The sequence below is a fragment of the Amia ocellicauda genome, chromosome 3 (assembly GCF_036373705.1).
Source record: "Amia ocellicauda isolate fAmiCal2 chromosome 3, fAmiCal2.hap1, whole genome shotgun sequence".
NCBI lineage: Eukaryota > Metazoa > Chordata > Actinopteri > Amiiformes > Amiidae > Amia > Amia ocellicauda.
Window position 1 is genome coordinate 21,807,389 of NC_089852.1, and position 23,541 is coordinate 21,830,929.

The 23,541-nt window shown below is 43.2% G+C and overlaps 1 protein-coding gene and 1 long non-coding RNA gene across 3 annotated transcripts in view; both read left to right on the forward strand.

The window, feature by feature from the left end:
* The window catches only part of kcnh6a (potassium voltage-gated channel, subfamily H (eag-related), member 6a), a 58,709-nt gene that overhangs the window by 18,884 nt on the left and 16,284 nt on the right, over positions 1–23,541 (forward strand). For both annotated transcript variants that reach the window (XM_066698474.1, XM_066698473.1), the window contains exons 3-6: positions 1,021–1,173; positions 1,530–1,639; positions 3,521–3,818; positions 5,788–5,990. In XM_066698474.1, coding sequence (XP_066554571.1) covers positions 1,021–1,173; positions 1,530–1,639; positions 3,521–3,818; positions 5,788–5,990 — 764 coding nt within the window. The remainder of the gene's footprint in view (positions 1–1,020; positions 1,174–1,529; positions 1,640–3,520; positions 3,819–5,787; positions 5,991–23,541) is intronic.
* Positions 7,279–12,384, forward strand: LOC136740947 (uncharacterized). The gene is made up of 2 exons (XR_010813711.1): positions 7,279–8,039; positions 11,162–12,384. It is a non-coding gene; the product is annotated as an uncharacterized LOC136740947 (long non-coding RNA).

Sequence of the window (23,541 nt, forward strand, 5' to 3'; positions counted from 1 at the left end):
GTTTAAACTCCCACTAAACCCTGAGCACTGCTGACGAAGGTCTGTGAATTAATTGTGTTTCATTCATGGCCCATTAACCTGCCTGTCAGTAGTGCTGCAGATTGACAGTGAAGTGCTTTTAATGCACATGGAGCACTATTCTCCATTCACCAATATGAGAACTGATTTCTCACTGGTGGGATGAGGTGGGATTCTCGGCACAGTGCAGCATTTTGAACGTGCACTCTGTGCTCAAAGACGCATGCGAATCTTGTCTCAATAAAGCTAAACTGAGTGACTGCCCTCTACCCATCCATCCTTTTCCAACATCTGCCTGATTCAGTACACTGTCACGGTGAGCCCAAGCCTAACACGTGGCTGACACATGGCGCCAGTCTTGAGTCTTTGCCATCAAAAATTATCAAAGGGACTTGATTTCGCCTTTCTGTGTTTTTTTTCTTCATCAACATGTTTGACCCTACAATAACAGAGAAGGTATGGAGTGTCTTTCCAATCACTCAGGAGCCGCCAACTTCCTTTATTCTTTGTACAAAAGATGCCAAATGCAGCTATCAGGATGTTGTTCAGATTTAAAAATACAGTGTCACAGTGGTCATATTTGTGTCTTTTGTCAGCTTGTTATATGTGAAAGACACTACCTGAAAGACACACTTGTTTATTTCTCGAATAGTTGGCCTGTGGCAGAACTGTGATGCATTGTCTTGTGCATTTGGTGACTGATAATAATGTTGTACGCCTCGTATCTTGTATACCCTGTACCTGACCCCTGCAATCAGTTCTCTGTCTTCACAGTGTTTTTTCCATCTTACAGTGACGGTCCCTCATCAGTAATCAGCCTTTCGTGTGATTGAAAATGTAAACTGACGGGAGTGCATTAAAGGAGTTTATAAGAATGTCCAAATTAAATTCAAATTCCTTTCCCTCCCTAAAATGTCAGTGCGTTCGATTCTGATTTGTGTACAGGGCTGAGAGTGTAATGCCGCGGATGCTGAGAGACAGTGCGTATGGTTGTGTTTGCAGGTACGTGTCTGCCCTGTCTGGTGGATGTGGTGCCGGTGAAAAATGAGGAGGGTGCGGTCATCATGTTCATCCTGAACTTCGAGGAGATCCTGGGGACGTTGAGGAAGAAGGGTGGCCTGAGACAGAGACTGACGCAGAGCTGGATCAGGGCAGGTCAGTGAATGCACTGCGAGACATACAGGCATGCACACACACACAAGAAAAACATACACACACACACAGGGAAAAAACACATGCATACAAGCCCATACTGTGGAAGAACTACAGATTGATCTTAGTTAACAGAAACTTTTGCTGCAGGATGCATTAGTTCTGCAAATCACAAGAAGTGCAATTCCTAGCTTCTCTCTGCAACAGACAGACAGCCCAGGTGTTCCAGATGTGTCCCCCTATTCCTCCTGTATTCTCCTGTGAGAGACTGGCCGACCCCTTTGCTCTGAAATCAGGGTGTGTCATCAGGGCGTGTGTTTGCTGTCTGTTCCACTCCCCCTCTCTCCCTCCGTCCCCAGGACAGAACCGGCGCCTGAGGTTAAAGTTGCCGACCCTGCGTGCCATCGCCCTGCACCGCCCCTCGCTCCCCAAGGACCAGTTTGAGGGGGTGGTGGTGGACTACATGCAGGTGAGAGTGAGGCCTCAACCACCCCTGTCTGGCCAGATCACATCTACAAACAGATACAAAGCACAAAAAAACTCTTTATCAGGAAACCCACTCAATTCCTAAAGCATTTTCTCTCTTTTTATTTTGTTTTATAGAAGACATTTAAGCACCATAGAGATTGGGTCAGATTATAAAGATCTTCTAGATTCTTCTATAGAGTTCCATAGTTTTTTTTTTTTTTGTTTCTTAAGAAGGGGCATATCCTGTAACAGGTTCAATCAATCTACTAAAAATAAAGTTCCATAGCAGAAATGGTTAAAATTAAGACCGTATTAACGAAACTAAAATTGTAATCTAGTTGTTCCACCTTAAAAGAAGTCACTGCCTCCACATTCCCTGTCATGTTATGACTTTTTACAAATGTGCCACCGTGGCTCCTGTCCCCACTGTACTTAGTGGAGCAGTGCTGTTGACCTCCCCTCAATCTGGTATATTTCACCCTTTACCGATGCTCCCTGCTTTATGCAATAAAAACTCAGCATTGGCACAACTACTAAGCTAATCATGACTTGTAACCTCATGAACACATGGATACGGTAAATTCTTTGGATACAAGGCCATCACTTACAACTGAGGAGATGGCTACAACTGATCTTGTTAGTTCTTTCTAATGTAGTTCCACAATACATTTAATCTCAAACTCCTTAAAATGGTTAAACAGTAGCATGCAGGTGCTTGTCTCATCCTCCCTGGCAAAGAAGTGTTTATTCCCTTCAAGCCCAGAAGGGAATCCTTGTGTGTGTCTCTCTCTCTCTCTCTCTCTCTCTCTCTCTCTCTCTCTCTCTCTTTCTCTCTCTCAGAAACACACTATAGTTTGTAATGAGTATTTAAAAAATAACTGAATCCCCATGCTGAAAATCTCTCTCTCTGAACCCTGTATCATCTGCATCTGCCGTCTTCACAACTTGTGCTTCCTGCTGCCCTCAGTCTACCAGGACATAAGGTGTTGCTGTTCTGGCTGTTTCCTGTGAATACAGGAAATATGTTGTCTCACTGCAACACTCTTTAACAGCTGCTTGTCTGATAACTACATTTTCCATGATTTATGCAGTGTCCTCACATACATACATACATACATACATACATAAATAAATAAATAAATAAAAGCCTGTCATCCATGCTATTTAAATACAGTCTCTTCCGGCACCCAACAATTCACTTCTGTCAGATCATAACAAAATGGCAGCGACTGAACAGTGTTAATGTGTAATTTATTTATTTCACTCAGTCCCACGCAGCCTGAGATTTTGGCTGATTCTTTCCCTCTGAGGAGAGGAGAGCTCTACACTCTGTATCTGCTGGCAATGTGTAGAAAGGTTTTTCCTTGTCTGAGGATCGTGACAGCTTTTTTATTTCTGTTTCGGTAAATTGGGGGGAGGGGTAAGAAAAGAGAGTAACCGCAGAGTTAAAAATCCAAGCACCACTGTTGCCAAAGCTAGAAAGGTCGAATTCTGCAGCATTATTTTCCTCATGAAGACTGAGGCGTATAAGCCAGTCCATATGCATGGCAAACAGCAATCAAGCACAAATAACACAGAGGAATTACACACCTCATGTTTTATCATGATAACAGAAACAGAATCAGGGACAAAGGCAGGGGACCTCAGCCTCCCCTTCAGTGTGAACCAAGCGGTTGATGACAATCCTGATATACAAATGGGTGTGGTTCTTAGATGAGCAAACTGGGTTTCCAATTGTTTTGATCATCTTTTACCCAAAATCAGCTCCAGAGCAGGGGGAGTGAAACGCTGGGGAAGGCTCATCTTCTTTTTCCAGGTCCAGATTGTACTGTCAAAACGTGTTCTTTTTCTGACGGCCTCGTGGCCCCGTGTCTCCTCTCAGCCCAGCAGCGAGGATGTCCCCCTGAAGGAGTTTCGCATCCCCTCCAAGGAGAGTTGCACTCAGTCTGAGACAGAGGCCCTGATTGAGCAGGACTGTCAGCCGCAGCCGATCGGACACTCCTCGCCCAAGCGCGCCCCTGATCGGCTGGACCCCGACGCACCCTTCTCCGTTGGCAGCCTCCCACGCAGCCGCTCCCGGGACAGCGTGCGCAGCCTGCGCCGGGCCTCCTCGCTGGACGACATTGATGGCATGCGGGGGGACTGGGGCTGCAAGGCAGGGGAGACACGCACCAACAGCAGTGAGCATTGCCAGCCGTCTGTCTGTCCCTCCGTGTGTCCGTCCTGTCCCCTCCCTCCACCGCGCTCACATTGTCACTCTTTCCCCACGCTGCTCACTCCTGGCGGCAATACAAACTTGGCCGTGTGTCTGCAAAAGGCAGCTATAAAAATAATCAGCAAACACACAGGCACAACACCAAATAGCAGCCTCACAACTTTTCACTGGGAACTCCAGGAGGGCCCAGAAATCACACGCCCATGTCAGGGAGTTGGTTATCTTCAACAAGTTACAGAACAAGTCTGCAAAACATGTTGTTATATTTCCCCACAAGTACAATACATGCAATTATTCTGTGTTTAGTTATCATCCTTTTTTCTGAAGAATGTTAGTTCAGAAAAAAATGTAATTAGGAACAGAATGGTGTAAAGTACTGGTGTATGCATGTGTGTGTATATATATGATTACATTTTTAGCAGACACCCTTAACCAACAAAGCATGACAAAGTGCAATAAATACAATCAGTACAAAATGCAATAAGCAAATCCTAGTACATTTAGCTAAGGAGTGGAGTTTGCATAGATGTTATAGTAACATGCTTATACATATACATAGTTTTAGGGGGGGATGGAGGGAAGGCGTGGTGAGAGAAGATTAAATTGTCCCCCCCAATATTGTATGCATAGCTCCATAGGCGTAGGGGACACCCCCCCCCCCAATATTGACAGCGTCCCCCCTCAATTCTAAATCTAAACCTACATCCCTGTGCCTATATATATGTTCTTCTGGAAGGGGGCAAAGGGCACACTGCCACTCCCCCCGCTATGAAAACACAACCAGGGAGAGGAACAATGGGACGAGAGGCTTGAGCATACGGTGTCTCTGTGGCTTGCTGTCAGAATAGCAAGGGCTGGATGAGTCTTACAGGCATCCAGCCCAGAGCCCTGCTGCATGTATTGCTTCAAGCTGCATTAATATTATTTTGCTATCTGATGTGACCTTGAAGTGTATCAGTTTATTTACATATATATGTACGTGTGTGGGCATATATACACATACATACATAAAAATATAAAAAAATATGTAACTATATATTTCTGAATTCCCATCTTTCTTTCCCATCTTTCTGTTCCATAAATATATATACACATACACACAGTAGGCTACCTATTACATTAAAATTAATCTAGTTACAGGAATCTATTCAGGTCTCCCCCAACCCCCCCAGAGCTTTTAATCAAAATCTTTTGTTCGACTTGCTAAAGCAATAGTAGGGCTGCAATAAGAAAAGGACAAGAACCACTGGAATAAAAATAGCTCGGTAACTATGGTGCTTTCTTGTCTACCTGAATGCTCCGGAATAGCGCGGTAAACTGGCGCTCTGTCAGTGAGGCAAGAACAGTGTAAACGTGTTGAGATTACACTACTCGACTACTATTTAACTCCCTCTATGGACTCCAGGATGCTCTCACAGTGGAGGTACACTGTAACACACTGAGATGGATTACAGTTGTGTGGAGAAGTTTAGTTAAGACTATAAAACGATGGCATGTGGTCCATTCTGTCCCTTTCATTGGGTTGATACTGAGTAAGGTTAAGCACAACTCTTGGGCACAGAGTGTTAATGAACATAATTAAAATGCGGAGGTCTCCTGATTTCCTTGGCTTGGGCTGTTTTTTCGCACTGAAAAATGTGTGCGTCCATTTCCACAGTCCACTGACCAACAACATGCAAAGTGCAGATCAGTAGCAGGATTCAGTAGCCGTCATGGCAGGGCCCTGCTTAATGTGAAACCAGGTGAACGCACAGTAAGGGATAAGGGTGAAGGATTGGGTGAGTTGTGATTGGTGATCCACATTCACATGCAGGCAATGAGTGATGCAGTCTTCTGCTGTTAAAAATACAGAAAGGGTTGTGTCTTTTAATGTTGCACTGAAATGGAAAATGTCCTCTGGTCTGACCGTGTCTCCCTTTTGGGTCGTTCCACAGACCTGAAGCCCAACCTGCTGAACTCCACCTCGGACTCAGACCTGATGCGCTACCGGACTATCAACAAGATCCCCCAGATCACCCTCAACTTTGGGGACTTCGGCTCAGACAAGCTGCGGCCACCCTCGCCCACTGAGATCGAGATCATTGCGCCCAGCAAGCTGAAGGACCGTACCCAGAACGTCACTGAGAAGGTCACACAGGTAGGCTGCCCCCCCCTCCTCAACCCCGCCCTCCTGCCCCCCTATAGCTGTGTGAAATACGTTTAGTTTGAGTATGTGTACGTGGAACCTGTCTGAATAATGCACTACTCTGGAGCCACCGGAGGTCTTCTGTGTCTTTGTGACTCATATTGATGATGAAAAACTAAAAAATCTAAATGGTCTGTGTCTCTAACTGACTCCTCGAGCTGTCGCCAGATCCGTGACGGACAGGCAGATGTTACAACAAACCGCTGCTCTATTTTCAGCAACTCGGGCAACAGTTTTCTACTCCCCTGTGTTCAGCCAATGATATTGCTTTATTTTTATTTATTTTTTCCCCCCTTCCATCAGCTGATCTCATTAAATAGGTATATATAGTATGTAAAAGAAGACACATGAGGATCTGCTGTTTAAGCGATTGTTTTTTTACACAATACCCAATGCTTAGGCGATGATAGATGGGCACAATATAGAACCTGCAATAAAAAAGAGGAATATAAGGTCTCTGGGAATACTCTTGGGAAATCACTAGCACCAGTAAAGCTCAGTCTTGGTGGGCTATTATTAGATGTTTGCCATGTCGGTTTCTGCAGCACTGCCACTCTGGTCTGTTCAAAATGTTTTTCCAGTTGCTACACCAGCTGCTGAACTGCTAAATACTACAAGCAGGCCCCATCTGAAAATTGCTCTCTGTGATTGTCTGTGTCCTAAATCCATTCTAAATTTCTGATTGGCATCTTCAGAGGATGACAAACTATATCTCTGTACGTAGAACAGTACATCTTCCTGGCATAGACAGCGTTGCCGGAAGCCTTTGCATATGCTTGTAATGTTAACGTCACTGCAGGTACTGTAAAACTGAAAAGCAAATAAATTAAGAAAGGTGGAAGCAGATGTCAGATTCAGAAATAGATGTGTAAGACGTTCAGGCCGAGCGATTCAATAAATGAAGATGTACGGATGTTTTTGTGTGTGCGTGTGTGTGTGTATGTGTGAGTGTGTGAGCGCCACTGTACTGTTAAGAGACTGTTCCGTTAATAAACATCAATGCTTCCCTCCCCAGAAGCATGGTGCTGCCCCCTGTCTTTTCAGGTGAGCCCCTTCTGTGTATTGTGCTTACTTTTTGGGTCAACTGGAATAAAAGCCAATTATTTCCTAAATTAATGTGTATCAAGGGTACCCACCTCTTGCAATAAGGTTGTGTTTTGGGTGATGAAGTTATGATCCCCTGCAATGCCCTGGTATCCATGGGAAAATTGCCTCTCCCTACAGACAGTGAAGCTGGGCAATTTTCAAAACACACAGAGCGCTTTTCTTATTGACAGCTGTAGAAGTCTCTACGCACATGGGTGTCAGCGTGGTCACTCCGCTTGTGGAAAAATCAATCGGGGCCAATAGATCTGTTTTCATCTGGTCCTGGCAGCCACGGATAAATCAACTCCTGCAAATCCTGAGGGCAAGGGAGTTGTGGGACTGTGGGGTGTAGGGGCAGGCCATTGCATTGTGGGAGTTGTGCAGATACTCTGGAGGGGAAAAAACAAACGGATACATGCCCTATTGTTTTGGTGACGGTGTGAGAGGCAGAATGAAGGTGACAATGGGGATTGTATTTTGAACTTTTAATTCCCACTACCACTGTGGTATCAACATTTTAGGCTGACAGGCCATTGACTTTATTGGTGTGTCAATTAAATTAGAAATATATACCTCAGATATGGCTTTGAGAATGTATGTGATCACACTACGGGGGAGTCATGACCATTGAAAATTTTAGAAGGCCGCACACCAGAAATTTCATGCCACGCAAAAAATAAAAATCTGCGCAAACTATGGTGAGTGACAGTCAATGACATGGTAGAATCACACACTTAACATAAATATTTTATGCTGATTGAACTGTCCATGGCCAATTAAATGATCAGATTTGCTTGCCTCATTTTATTAATGTTTTTATCACGCTCTTCACACTGCTGTTGTGGAAGCTAACCTGTCACAAGCATAGCCAGGAGGATTCGTGAGTGAACCCTGAAAACCCAGCGCAAGGTCAAGGTACGTTGGAATTGGGTGACATATTCAGCTATTCAGGTAAGGGGGTTGTGTGCAAATTTTGCTCAGATGTTAATGTTAAGGGCGATTTTTCATCAGGTAAAACATGGCCAAAATGGAAACTTGACTATCTAAAACGCATTTACAACATAAAATCCACATGTGGGGGTTGTGTAAGCGCTATAGTGAATGAGAGCAGGGGGAGCACTAGGTCAATCAAAAAAATATAAATAGCTACTGTAGTTTATGGCTGTAATGAGTTTTGGTAATATATATTAAAGACGTTTAATTCTCAAGTTTCTCACAGTGCTGACGTTTGTGCCCATGAGACATTTGACTGCTCAGTGTGTGTTAACATTAGAGGGAACATTGGGCGTGACCCTGTCTGCTGTAGAGATGCCAGGATTCTGTTGACACCATGGGTTTAGTCTTATGTGTACCTGTAATGTAGGTGTAGGAAAAGGTCTGAGGTCAGTTATAGTTCAAAGTGGGCAGAAATGTCCGGACCATTTGTGAATTAGCACTGCACCTGCAGATAGGATAATGCCTAGCCCATATTGAAGCCTCGAGGGCAGTGAGATAGCTTACCAACATCATGTACTCAGTGAAAATGCTACAGGCACTGCGCCCAGCGAGGGAATTCCCATCTCCGATGCTGGAAAGACATGGCGAGAGATCAGCCATGTCTCCTGTGGCCCAGGCTCTCATTTCAGGACAGAGAGTCATTTTTGCTGCTAGTTTTCCCCAGTGAGCTCTGAGATGAGTTTCTGAGGAAGCCAGGCCTATTACAACTTCATACCAGCCCACACTGCAAAAAGCCCAGCAGGGGTTCTTACTGAGAACCTCATCCTGCCTGCCTCAGAAAAGAGCAGAAGGGAATTGTTCTGGAGGGAGTGTTACTACTATTTGTGTTATTGTTGTTGTTATTATGCATTGTATTATGGTTTAAGGGTATCATTTTTAGTATTTCAGATTTCCTATCCTCCCAATAGTGGTAATCCTGCCACCAGTACAACGGCAGCAAGAAGGTGCACTGGAATGAATGGCTAATGAAAGTCTGTAGCAGTCGTAGCCCCATAGCTGTGCACCGGGACTGCAAACAATGAAGCACGGGCTGTGCACAGACAGACTGATGCATTTAAGTACCTACTAATGAGAAAAACTGCATCTAGAATTATATAGTGACTGAAACCATGAGAGACAGATGCCTTCAATTAAAGTGTCCGTTATTTAAAGCCCAAAATAACTTGTGTTGCATCTCCCTCTGCAAGTTGCCTTTCCTTTCAAAGCAACTTGGCCTCAGCTCTCTGCTTTAAATGTTAATGTGCCAATAGTTCTGTGAATCATCACTTGCATTTTGGGTATCTCTGTACTCCTCTGACAATCTATGCAATCTCTTTGCATAGCTTATCAGTTTGACACTCTTAAGCTCATTAGTGGCGAGTCAAAAGGTGGACAGTTGTAGTCTGAAGTGTACCATTAAATCTGTGACACAGCCATCCAAAAACGCATTTTACCCACAATCCACTGTGTAATGTGGTGTGTGTCTGAATGTCCCTGAATTGGATCACCGACTGTGAGCCAGGCCTGATCGCTCAACATCAGTGCCCGACCTCACTAATGCTCTTGTGGCTGAATGGAAGCAAATCCCTGCAGCAATGCTGCAACATCTAGAGCAGTGGTTCCCAAAGTAGGGGTTGCGACCCTCCGGGGGGAGTCGCGAGATGATTTCCAGAAACCAAATACAATTTTAAAACGATTAGAAATAGTATATTTTAGCCATAATTGTAACAAAAGATAAAAATAGTTGTTATATTAAAAATAAAACCATGCAAATATAATTGTCCTTGTCCCCTCATGACCCCGGAGGTGATTAGACAGATTAACGACATATTAGCATCAGCATCAATTGCAGCAGGTCAATTTCCAGCACCCATAAACATTCCGATATGTGCACATAGGTCATTTTTTAGGCTTTAAGTTTACAATATTATTTTTGTCGACATGAAATGTTGGTTAATATTGAAAGACAAAGCAGGGAGGCCAGCAGAGAGGCCAGCGGAGCGGAGAAGCACCACCGTCAAGCGAACTGTCAAGCGACTGAACATGAAAGATGGCGTTTCATTCCAAGACTGGCTGAGGTTTGGATTTCAGTCGAGAGGGAATATCCACAGTTATCCAAGGCCGCTGTGGATGTACTGATGCCGTTTGGCACTACCTACTTGTGCGAAAAGACTTTCTTGGCACTCATGTTCCTTAAAAATAAATACAGATTACGACTGAACGTAGAGGATGATCTCCGAGTGGCGGTCTCCAAAATTAAACCAAGAATGGACTTGCTGTGCTCCAAGCATTGTGCACACCCATCTCATTAGGTGAGGTTAACACTGAAATGAAAGTAATGACTAAATTATGCTACTTTTAAATAATATTATGGTTGTTAGGCTGTTGTGGTGTTGTCATTATGCTGTTTGGATAGGCCTATTACGTTTGTATACTTTACCACCTCTGAGGATAGTGGCGGGGGGACCAACTCTATATTAATGCCCATGATTTTGGAATCAGATGTTCAACGGGCAAGTGTCCACATACTTTTGGCCATGTAGTGTATTTACCCCAAGGAAGTTCTAATATATCTGATGAACCTGTCTTTTTCATGCTTCCTTCTGCTTCCACAACAATAGTCCCAGCACTCCAGATTCAAGGTGAAAGTCTGGATTTCATGAATCATCCATATAGAACTGCTGAGACAATGTAATATTTTGGGGCTGGCACAAAAGCATTTCGAAGGAGAGCCACTAGATGGCAGTCTGTGCCTGACATAAACATGTACACTGCTCCCAGTAGTGGAGAAATCTCTTCTGGCTTTGTTTCTATAGATGTACTTTCCTTTAACTACAGTTGTACTAGGGGAGAATTTACCACTATTGGGCCCTTGATTGGGAAATCAAATATACTAAAGATAAAACCCTTAAACTATAATAAATCTAATTACAATAATGTATTATTATTTGTACTGAAATGTCCTATGCAGCATGTCTTTCTTAGGTGAATCATGGGCGGTTGTTACACACTGATGTAAGCCAACCTTTTTATTTTATCCTCCTCTGGGGGGGGTGCTGCAGAGATGTCAACTGGATGTGGCTGCTGCTTCTGAACTGGACTCCTTTCCTGCATCCCCAGAATGGGCACCCATGTTTAAGAAACGCTGTCCTAAAAAATCTGCCATATCTCGCACCCCCAGAAAGTCACCCCTGGTTAAGAACTCCTGGTTTACACATTCAACGATCCTACCACCTGGAAATGTGTCCCAGACAGACTCTCCTCAAATTGTTTTAACCAATACATCGCAGGCTCCTCCAGTCAGGGAGGACAGGACTGGGACTGGAGGAGTGCCATAGCCTGATGACTGCAGATTTGAATCCAGGCTGCCAGCTGGCTGAGACCGGGAGCCCTCCAGTGCTTGCTGCACTACTCTCTGCAGCGGTGTGAGAGTGTCTGGCTCTGGCAATGGGGGCATGACGTCAAACAGCTTCCCAGGCTCATGTGAGGCTGAAGCACTATCATTGCAAAGGTTATCTGTTGTCTGGACTGCACAGACAAAAACACTATGAAGGGAAACTATGGCAACACTGGGAAAAAACGGTGTTGGTGGCCAAGTTTTCCTATCCCTGCCCAGAGGAACCTGCACATATCCAACAGGTGCCATCTGCTCTGAAGGAACAGGTGCCCTGCTGTCGCCCTGAGACTGCCCTGTAAAGTGTGGTGTCCCAGGAGGCAGTGGCTTAACGGGCAGCGATTTGCCAAGTCAGTCGGTAATAAAACGTGGCTGGGGGAGTGGCTGTTGTGTGGTTATTGAGCGCCAGCCCGGCCCTGAGTTCCCACGGCAGCCTGGCATTTTATATTGACCTTGGCAGCCCTGGCTAATGGAAGTAGAGGACAGCCGAAATAGCTTTGTGTCATTCTTCTGTCCTCCACACTGCTCACACAAACACTGCCGTGCAGCGCTGGTGACAGGCAGCGGGCTTGTTTCGTTTCGTCTCCATTAGGGATTCCACATTAGGAGGCTGTCACCAAAGCGTGATCGAGGCTCTGTCCCATTTGCACACTATGTGCTGATAATCTTGCATCATTATTTTTGGGAATGAAGATTGCGGTCCCGCAACCGCTCTCAGACCATACTTTTGCGTGTTGCTTGATAGCTTGATAGCTTGAGCATCAGGGTTAATATACTGTATGTTCTGAGACATTTTTAAGGATGGTAGGAGTGGTGTTAGGGTAGGGCTCATGGTTATACACTGCACCAGTTTAACTCCAGAATGCATTAAAATGGTGATCGTTCAAATCATGAGGTAGTGTGTCTTTTTTGTCTGAAAGCTGAAAAGGTCAGGCAACTGAAAGAGAAACTGCCTTTCAAACAGCTGGGTAACATGGGGCTTTGGTTTGTATCCAACATTAGTGATTGGTGGACATCAACTACTGTCTACCTACACCCATGCTTTTGTGCGCAGACAAAAAATAGCCAGTGTGCATTCAGCATCCTATGCAAACATTTCTCCGTCCTTATAATGATTCCTCACGAAATTTGTTACATTACCCCCCTATCCCCACCCATTTCACAGTTACGCACATACATGGCAACAATCTGACCTCATATGCAGCTCAGTGGTCCACACCGCTAACACGATTGGACAAGTATGTGTGAAGCAGGAGGATGTTCGAGAACAGAAGCTGAAGCGTGCGAAAATGTCAGACAGTGTTTCCCATGGGCCCCTCGCTCTCTCTGCCACTTAGCTTTAATACCAAAGCAACTTCACTCAGACGGATCTCGGTACATTTTGACAGAATGATGTTCTCCACTTAAATCCGTTTAGAGGTGATGAAAGACTCGGGTTGTATGTCTATCAACTATTTATTTGCAGCTCAGAGACCATTAAAGAGACAGTCAGGTTAAAAACATTGTTTCGCAAGTCCTAGTTCCATAGATAGTTCCGTGCAATCTGTGCCTGAGGGGCCCAGCTCCCTATAGATTACTGCATTAGCCACATACGGATCTGCTAGTGAGCCATGTGCACTGTGGTGCAGCACTGTTTCACTGTCTAATCAAGGGCTTTATATAACCTCCTGCTTGGTGTGCAGATAAGTTTTGGGCTGGGCTCAGAGCGTGCTTCCGCAAAGGAGAGCTGGGAGAGCATACAGTGAGGAAGTGGGTTAGAAAGAAGTAGGATTGACCGATCGATGTTGAAAGGGTTATAGTGTGTGCACAGTTTAGGAATCCTCTCTTGTGGCTGCCGTAGAGTGTGGTACTTGGTTCCCAGTCAGGGAGGCATGGTGTGCATGGTCACATGTGAGGGTTTGACCTTCAGACCGATCGTTAGGGCCCTTACTGATCCTTACGTAAGCGCCCTGGTCAGACCTGGGACATGGGAGAATATGGGTTGGCCATTCTGTTCTGCAGAATAGCCTGGTGTTTCGGTCAAAGGCAGAAGGAGCCTATCTTTAAATCTGTGTTGAGTATCTGAAAAGCACTAATGGTGATGAATGCTGAGCTCAGTGGTCATTTGCATACCTGGTGATAGATTTTAGTTATTACAGCAAACATATACAGCAGGAGTAACTGGTTAATCACTAGTTCCAAAACCCCAGATTCACTCATAGCCACTGTTATTATTAAAATCTCAATGTACTTTTATAGGGTCAGTGCCTGGGAATCCCTTCTATTGATGTAAAGTTGTGGGGGATGTCAGATAAAAGTTGATTCATTGTAGATATTGAGATCCTGATTGAGTGAAAGATCACACATATAGACTTGGAATATGTTAAAAAAAGAAAGAAAAGCCTGAAAAGATGTATACACTTGTTTGGCGCTAGTTTGCTGGTGACAGAGAGGGCGTGTGAAGCAGTGACGGGACGGCATTGGTGCGTGTTGCAGGTATTGATTTGTGCAGGGCTGTGGGGACTGTTTGACATGCACTTTACATAAAGCTGTCTGTACACTTCACAATCCCAAAACCCTTTTTGTGCCTCAAGCTCTGGGACTATTTTGTATCCGAAACTACTGGGCAAGAAACCGTGCTGGGGTCAGAAATTGATTGTGCAAATCCCCTCCCCACAAATCCTCAGGTACCATTTCTTGTTGTTGTCATTTCTCTCCTCAGAACTATGTCTCAGGAAGCTTGTACCTCCAATGCCAAATTCAAATTTTGCTGGCTGAGCAGTCGCAGAGTTATAAACAAGGCAAACTGCAGGGGCACCCTATAATGAATAGAGTATAATTTAGCCTGAAGAGTTTAGTGTAGGGTTACTTCAGAGTGCATCCTCAAATTCACCAGATCCTGAAGTTTTAGGAAAATGATCACATTGCCGCACAGTGATACACCCAGGACACATATACCAGCAGTGTCTGCTTCACCTGAAAAATACTACCAATGATCATTCATAGCCTTCCTATTATTGATGCTAATCAAATGTAGCTATGTTTCACACATGCATAATGCAATGACATGAAGTCACTGTAAGGATCTCTGGGCTTTATTCAGTGTTTGAATCCTTTCTCTGCAGTTTTACTATGTGTATGCTCCTCTTATTTTTTGCATATTTAAAATACATGGGATATATTTAAAATAAAATTGGGTAGTAATCCATAAATTTATTTCATAGGTTGAAAATATATAGTAGAAAGTAACCGCACCATATATTTTGAATTTGACCACAGAAAAAGCCACATGCTTGATGAGCCCTGTCCCCTGAAGTCAGCTGTGTTGTGTCTTGGCACAACTCCTATCCCCATATATAGAGAGATTAGTTTTATTATCATCATCATCATTGATATATTTATATGTTTGTTTTAGTTCTTGTTTCCAGGCAACTGGGGTCCTCAAGACCAGATGTTGGGACGATCAATACCTCTCGTTCACTGAGACATTTGCAAGGAGGGCAAACAGATTGTTCTCAAAAAGCAGGGACATGGCATCAGGAGGGCAATTGAATCTATATTAGCCGATTTAAATAATAACCAATAAAAACTATAATATGAACAACAATGACAATATTCACCATTTAAAAAACAAATTCCTTTGTGTCTGTGTTTTTGTGAAAAACTGAAAAAAGGGGGTTCCAAGTACACATAGTCCTCTAACATTTAAAGCTCATATTTGAAACGGCTGGATAGTAAGATCAAGTTTAGTCCAAAGATGAGGTGACTCTGAACTTTTGCCCCTTTATATCCTTATTTGGATCCAGCAGGTGTTATTTATGTGACCTTTGCCCCCTGCTGCCATGATACACAGCAATGCAGTGCAAACACATCCTTCAAAGGGTAGTGCATGTGGAATGGTGAGTGGAGGAGAAACACAATTCCTTCTGACACTGTACAATCACACCAGTATCGGGACGGTGATTGGTCGAGTAAAGATTTTCCCTCACCCTCCCATGGCTATCTAATCCCCCCCCCCCGCCACAATCTGGAAGATTGATTACTTCTTTACAGGGGCTAGAATTGTTCCAAGCTTTCTCCTTTGTCTCCTAGATACTAAATATCCTCTAATTGGCTGCATTCATTGATTATCTGTACTTTGCAAATGCTAATTTATCTGGCCAGTGTTGCCTTCTCTGAAATGTCATCAACTGCAGAGAGAATTAGCTTCATTAGAGACCTCCTCCTAATGGCCGCTTTGGCCACAGGTCAGCTTGATGTGAGATCATTGGTGACACACGCATCTGCCATCTTTTCTTATTTCATGTTTTTAATTGTGCTGTCAGTTACTTTCACCGTTTGGATGGCTGGCTTTCATCTACATGGTCCCCATGTTATTTGCACGGGTCGATTTGTGTGCACAGCGGCTGCTGCCTGGATGAGCTACACACACTAATATATAGAAAGAAACTGAGGTTTCTCTATATAACCATTGCTGGCGACGGCCTCTTTCAGAGTGCAGGGTAAGAAATCACCTGGCAGAAAGATATGCATGCACTAATGAGGCTCCTTGAATGAAGCACAAGTCTGCACTGCTTCTGTTGCTTTGCAGAAAATTCGCAATGCACTGTAATTGCTGCACTTAAGCAGTTTTTACGATCTGCAATTTTTTTTCCCATTTTCTTTTCTCTAATATGTTTCCTGCCTGCTTCAGTATTGTTGTGCCTCTCTAGATTATTATGTGCTAGAGTAAAAATTGTTTCTGACAAGACTCCTTAAGGTAGGAAATGAGAAAGCGTTTTGGTGCATTCTCAAATAGCCCGCTGCAGGTCAAGTTGTGTCCTCCTGCGGCAGTGAGAGTGGGGGTGCCTGGGCTGATATAACATATGTACACACCCCTTGTCAGACGTGTCATGCCCCCACATTTTGCAATGGACACACTGGACACACTGTGCTGAAAAACCCGGTGGGAGGAGGGATATATGAATTCATACAACTATGTAGGTTGCATTCAAGCCAGAAAAAGGAACACAAATCCCAAATACGCCAAAAAAAATAATGCAAGGTTGAATTACACAATTGCACTTAAAAGGAATGCCAAGTACACTTTCAGGGCCATTGTTTTGGAAATGAATTAGTTTTTCTCATCACAAGTTAATGAAAAGGCATGACACTATGAATATGGAAGAGCCCCAGGTACACAGCAGAGCCCAGCACTGAATTCATAAGCTCCACACATCTATATCATCACCTGGCAGAAGCCACATTCAGAAATGATTTCTCCTGGAATTTAGCATTGCAGATTAGGCTTTGTGAAGAGACCGTACCGCACGGGTGATAAGCTACAAAATGACAAAGAAATTAAACGGCACTCACACACACAAAAACCAAATAGATGCCATATAAACAAAACCCTGGAACAATAATAACCAATTGAAACTAGGGCTGTGTCTCCTAACAACCTATTCCAAAGGCAGCATAATGTACATGTAAAGTGTCGCAAGAGTGTGCAGTATGTATTATTTTGTCATTGCTGTGTGATGTGTGTGTGTGTGTGTATGCGTTAATGTGAGTTCATACTTTCCTGGGGGGGGGGGGGGCGGTCTCTCATTGCTTGGTCTCTCTCACTCTGTCACTGCGCTCAGTCTCTCTCACACAAACACAGTCCAGCATGAGCTTCAAACAGAAACTCAAACCCGTGAGTATTGAAACCTGCCTCTTTCTCCCTCACACCGGCTAACCTGTACATTTGTGAGTGCCTGTAGTGCTGTGTGGTGTTGTGTAGCTGCTGTTGACAGCGGTTGGTGCGATGATAGGATTAGATGTTCTGAGTGTGTGTGCGTGTTTTCTCAGTTGCAGGACTTCTGAGGAATGCCTCATTTGGAGTTTCTCTCTTAAAAGACATTGTACATTTGCCAAAAAAAAAAAATGTGTTAGTCTCGAGTTTCAGTGGGATTGTGTTGACTGAAGATGTTTTTGAATATTGCTTTTAAGCTTGGTAACTTTTTGGTAACTCAAGTTTTGTGTTGAAAATAAAAAACTATTTTGTGATGTTGCTTTAGATATAACTTTATAATGTCCATATAGAAACAGAACATGCTGTTTTTAATTATTTTATTTGATGCTTTTATTTCAAACTCTTAAAATGCAGCTGTAAGTCTCATTGAACTTGAGACTTAAGGGTTTTCTAGCCTCAGATTTCTTGCTTCAGGGCGAAAGCCATTCCATAACTCCTGAGTGTATGAGTGGATTCCTGTCATTTGTGATGGCTAATGAGACTGGTAAATGGATCGAGTGTGAATGAAGTGTAGCAAGTCCCAATTGTGTTAATGTAGGCATGCTGTCAGTATTTCCAACCAAAACGCATAAATCTAAGAGAATAAGATCTCCAGTCGGCAGAACGCTCAGCAGGACAATGAATCTCTTAGAGTGACCCGAGGTGGCGGGTGGGAATTGATTTGTAAGACTTCGAGGCATTGAGACAGATGAGCCCTGGCGGTCAAGAGATTTCAAGTCCTGCTTTTCATTCCTCTCGTTGCGGTTACAATTGATTCGTCCCTAAGCCTCTTTGCAGAGCATGGTAAAAGCAGAAATGTAGGCTTCCGTCGTCAGCCATTGGGGGAAGAAGAGGTTCACGTGGTCTCACTGTTCTTCGAGTCGACAGCGTGACCGTCTTCCCCGTGACTTTCCCTCTGAGGAGTTAGGGCCATGGTTGGCTGCTTGTGTTGCAGTCCGCTGGGGGAATCAGACGGCTTAATTTTTCGTCTGCTTTTGTTACTGTGGGAACCATCAGCTTCCGACAGCCCAGGCGAGGAAGACTTCTGAGCCAAACAATGAACAACCTCAACAGCTGCTGTGGATCTAGCATAGAAAATCACGGTCCCATCTTAAAGTGTGCTCCTCAGCGCAACTGTAGATGTTATTCAGATTTCTGGGAACTGGCTGTGTGAAAAGGACGTTTATACAAGGAAAATGACAGTTTTGACAGTTGACAGTTTCTATCTAATATTTCATGATTTAGCAACAGCTGGGGCACCTCCTAGTGCAAGTTATGGTACTGTGAGATAACTGGTCTCTTTTATAATGCTCAAGGGTCAAAATTTTTTTTTTTTGTGGCCCATATTGGACTCCATTATCCAGATTGTTTTGTTTTTTCTCTCTCTTAGCTTTCCTGAAATGGTTTGGCATCTCTTCAGCCATTGGCAGAGAAGGTTGGTCATGTGATGTGTCAGGTAAATGAGACCTCTGCATAAAAGTAAGAGTGGCAAGTGTGTCGGGGGGCAGTCTGCAGAGGCGGTGGGCGTAATCACAGATCTGTCAGATTGTGAACTAGGGGCAGGACTTTGGGCATCAAGTCCACAAGGGGGAACTTTACAGTGTCTCTGTGAACAACTCAGCACAATCAGCAGCTGTCACCAGTGTGGAGAGGTCAAGGAGAGCAAGACACCAGAGACCGGCAGTGCAACGGCTAAAGCCTGGCTGACGGATTCAGGTTTTCTACCTGTAAAGTAAAATTGTCGTAGAGGTGAAAAATGTTCAAGAAGACTGAGATAGAGGCTCTGATCATGTTACCGGTCTGTATGCTCTCACATTGGGAACTTTTCCCCGTAATGGCTCCCTGTGGAGTTGTTAACCTGTGCAGTGTTCTTGTGAGGGGGAAAAAAGGCTTATTTTAACTATATAATGACAATCACTGAAATTTTAAGATGCTATTACTTTTACTTCTTCTACTCCTGCTGTTTGTGCTGCTGCATCTGATAATTGTTCCGTTCTACTCCTCAGAATTTAATTGTAATTTTTCTGAATGTAAAGCAATTCAAGTAAATATTTCTGCAGCAAATATCTAGTTCAAAATTTGTGGATTTCTCTGTTTTTTGCCTTATAAATTGGGTGTGTACAGTACCCATATAGAGGTATTAATTACTGTATGTAGCTGTGGTATAAAAATATATATTGAAGTCAGTGCTGCTGTGCTTTGAGATTAGCTTTGCTTATTCTTTTGTTTGTTTGTTTGTTTGTTTGTTTGCCTTTTTACAAAGAGCTCCCCAGGTGGTGTGTGGGTGAATTGCAACACCACTTGGTTCGTGCCATTCTGAACAGTCAGTGCTCTGTGTGTGCTAATTAAGTCTGATTGATTGTGAAGAAATTAGAGGAAAAAGCTTTCACAGTTTAGTTTTCCACCAGGGGGAACAAAGCCCTAGTTTAGCATGAAAAGTGGTGTGTGTGTGTGTGTGTGTGTTTTATTTTATTTCGTAAATATCTCACCAGGTTCTTCATTTCAAGTGATTTGCATTGGTTTTCCGTTTTGATATTGACAACAATGAGAGGGCCACCTTAGCCCTGGAGTGACTGCAATACGTGCAGCCACCTGTGAAGCCCATTGAGGATCAGTCTCCTGTGTTGAAAATGAAGGGCAGCAGCCTGGTATGAAAAGCCCAACACAGCTGGAAACATTCAGTCCTGGTTGGATGCTTTATATACATATACATATACATGCATTATACATCCGATGGTCTGAGTGTTTGTGATGTTTCTAGGTACTTCCTCCCTCACTAACCCTCTACTCTCTTGGCATGGCCTACAGAATGGGATGGGGTTTGGTTTGATCCTGGTTTTCCTGTGCTTTCCCTTGCTGTGTTTATAATGTGCTTTGTTCTAGTTTCTCATGCCTTATACCTTTTCCATATCAGTCTATGCTCCACCATGACTCTTCATTGTTATTGTTTTATCATGATATGTGGAATTAGACTTGGGTGCCTGAGGTGATGTTTGGGTTGACTTGGGCTGAAATATTTGCTCGATGTCTTCGTTGTTCTAGATTCAAATTGTTTTATGTATTAATAGCTTCATGACTAGCAACTTTGCCATGATGGTAATTTGGTTTCAATGCAGTGTTAAAATATGTGCATCACAATAATTGCCATCAATGCAATCTTAGATAGATAAATACCTCATATTTTTGGGGAATTTGAACTTTTCCTTTCTGCGAGATGAAATCTGGCAGTGTTTGTCAAAGAGCTCTGTCTCTAAGGTCCCTGCCTAATCTCCATTCTGTTTGCTTGCCTCGTCTGAGTAGTAAGCTTGAACTTCTAGGTTGAATAGCCAGTCTACGTGTGATGATGAAGTCATTTGTTAAGAACAGGAAGCTGAGCCCTGAATGTGTGTGTTTGTGTTGTAGACAGAATGGATTACAGTCCCCCCCTTGCTGCTGTGAACCTGTCTGTGCATCTCTGCTATGTTCCTGTGGGAAGCCTATCTCCAATCTTCAAGTTCATAGGAAAATGCCTCAGGCAATAAGGAAAAGATCAGTGTGAACTTTTCTCCTTATTCACTACACTTGTAGGAAACATTCATTTAAAATAATATTTTCTTCTGCCTCAGTGCCAGTCACGTGTGCTAGTCATCGCTAACTGTCAGCCATGCATCTGATGTGTGACATGTCAGACTCAGACCTAACACGGCCCATGTGCAGTCCTATACTACTCATATGTAAAGCCGGGATGGCAAGAAGGAGAATTGAGGTAGACACTGAATGCAGAATTCAGTTTGTTTCAGCTTTGCAAAGTCCAACATTATTAGCAAGAGTAACTACAGAGGATCCGTAAGACCAGCAATAATTATCACCTATTTTGAAGTCTGTCTATATTCTGATCTATATCACTGTGGGCATGTTAATAGCTAGAATCGTCTTTTCTATTTTTTGTCTTTATTTCAGGGAATTTAGTGCTCCCTAACAGAAGATCGATGCTGACCTCGATGCTTCTCTCTGGTTCGTGGCCAATCCGATAGAATGGGAGGGTCTTTGCTGGATGTGCAGTAATATATAGCAAACTGACTGACTTTGTGAGTCACACAGGATGAATCCAGTCTGCAACCCAACAAGACAGTTTAATTGATTCAATCGGTGTTGGTTGGGCAGGCAGGTGCCATATGAGACAAGACTTCTCCAAAACATGCTGCTCCCCCCATAGGGTCTGGTTATGCCTATTTGGCTACAGATTATAATTACACAAGCAAAATAATCTGATTCCAATCTTATATTGTAGAGAATCATGATATCTTGAGGTGGTCCCACAACTTCAGTTAACAAATCTTGAATAGGTTTCAAATAAATCTGCCCAGGACCGGATTTTTAGAGGACACTGAATCCTTTCGTTCATTAGTTATTAGTTAGTAATACAGGATTTCCCGCAGTAGTGAAGTGAGTCTTTCTTATCGGTGTCAGTAAGGTGGAGTGTCCATTGTCTGTAGCCCAATTCGAGGTAATGAGCTTTTCTCTATCGCAATCCTTTCACTACCTCTTCACCTCTGATTGCTTCTTCTGAACAGCACAAAACTGGAGCCTTGATATGCTGTGGAGCAGGGTGCCTCATCAGACTGAATTTATTTATGTATTGATTGATTGATTTATTTGCACGCATGCATTTGGGTAATGTTTGTGCTGTGTACAGGATGTGTAATTGCTTTGCCTCTGCACTTGGTTTAGGTCACAGGTGAGCATTTAATGCCGCAAATCGATACATCCATCTCGGAACTGAATGGCAAGGGCCAGTGAGGTCGACACAGAGATCACTTTTACTGTCTTACACTGTGACTTCAATGCTATAGAAAAGTAAGAACAAGTCAAAAGGTTCTCCCTATACTTAAACTAACATATTGCATTACATTGTTTATGTATTGTATAACATGGCTTCAATTATATTATAGTTTTTTAAAAACATCTTGACAAACAGCTTCCAAGTAAAATGAAAATATCACTGTGCCAGTAACGTGAACAGATCCGTATAGTTTTTAATAAGCACAGCAGTGTGCAACCCATTTCTTTCCCCCTCGCTGTCTGCAAATGGAAGCAGGGTGTAATTATACAACACTGTTTTGGTATATTCTGATCGAGCATGTGTGCTTATTTGTTGGTCTGCATGTTCCCCTGGTTACCTGTTGTGTGGTGCTTTATTTGAAAAATAAAATTTATTTGGTTTGGTGGGTGAGTTGGACAACCAATCACTAAGAAAGTGGGTTTACAATCAGTCAACAAGGCTGGTCAGGCCCCAAGATCTCTCTACAAGAAAATCAAGACATTTGTTTTTGTTTTATTTCCATTCCGTGGAATGAGTTGCAAAAAGCTTATCTCACTTAATCACTTAAAAGCGTCTCACTTACTAACTCTTGGAAGAGATTGTATTTTATTCCTGTTTTTGTTTGTTTTTTAAGCTCTACAGAACCTTCTTCTTTCGATCCCTCTTTATCAGTCTTCTCCCTTGTCTTTGTCTGTCATTCTCCTCTGCCAGGGCTGAACGCAGAGGGGTGAAACATATCTTTAGAAAACCTGCTGCCGAGACTGTTGAAAATAATCCAGTGTGTGAAACTCTTCAAACTTAAACAGCAAGGTGTTAATTGAAGTCTATGTTAGACAGCTGTTGGAGGTCCTGTAACAGTTTGCAAGTGCCATTTATTCTTCTACGGATACTGTTGCTTCGATGCATTTAAACTCAATTATTTAGTTAAAACCTTATGAGGGCTGATGTAAAACCAGTCATTCGCATTTTGAATAAATACTCTACTGAACATTTATTTTCAGTATTCTAATTATGTTATGTATCACTGGTCTGCAACAACCGGCTACAGGGAGTGTAACGAGAATGTTGTCTGTCACAGAGATGAGTCGTTTCCATTGTGTGTCATCATGTGCGCAGTGTGCTGTGTGTCAGTGTGAGTCCACTCTATGGGGAATTTACACTGGGCAATTTCATCCCACAATATGTGTTATTGATAATTATAAGACATTAATCACCAGCAGTTCTTTGTACTACACAACTTGCACAATTACTAGCAATTTCACAGCCATTGTGATGAGTTTGCAGATTTTCCCAGATAGCCTTCAGTATTTTAGCTGAAAACAAGCTTAGTTCCGTACACACAATGACAAAAAAATATTTATCAGCAGTGTCTTTTACCCAATATACTCTATAGTAAGCAATCTTGCTCATGATATTACACTATGTAAATTGTCCTATGCGTGGACACAGTACCTCTTAGGGGTTCCCTCATGAATACCAGTCTCATCTATTCTTTACCTTTATTCTGTTTACT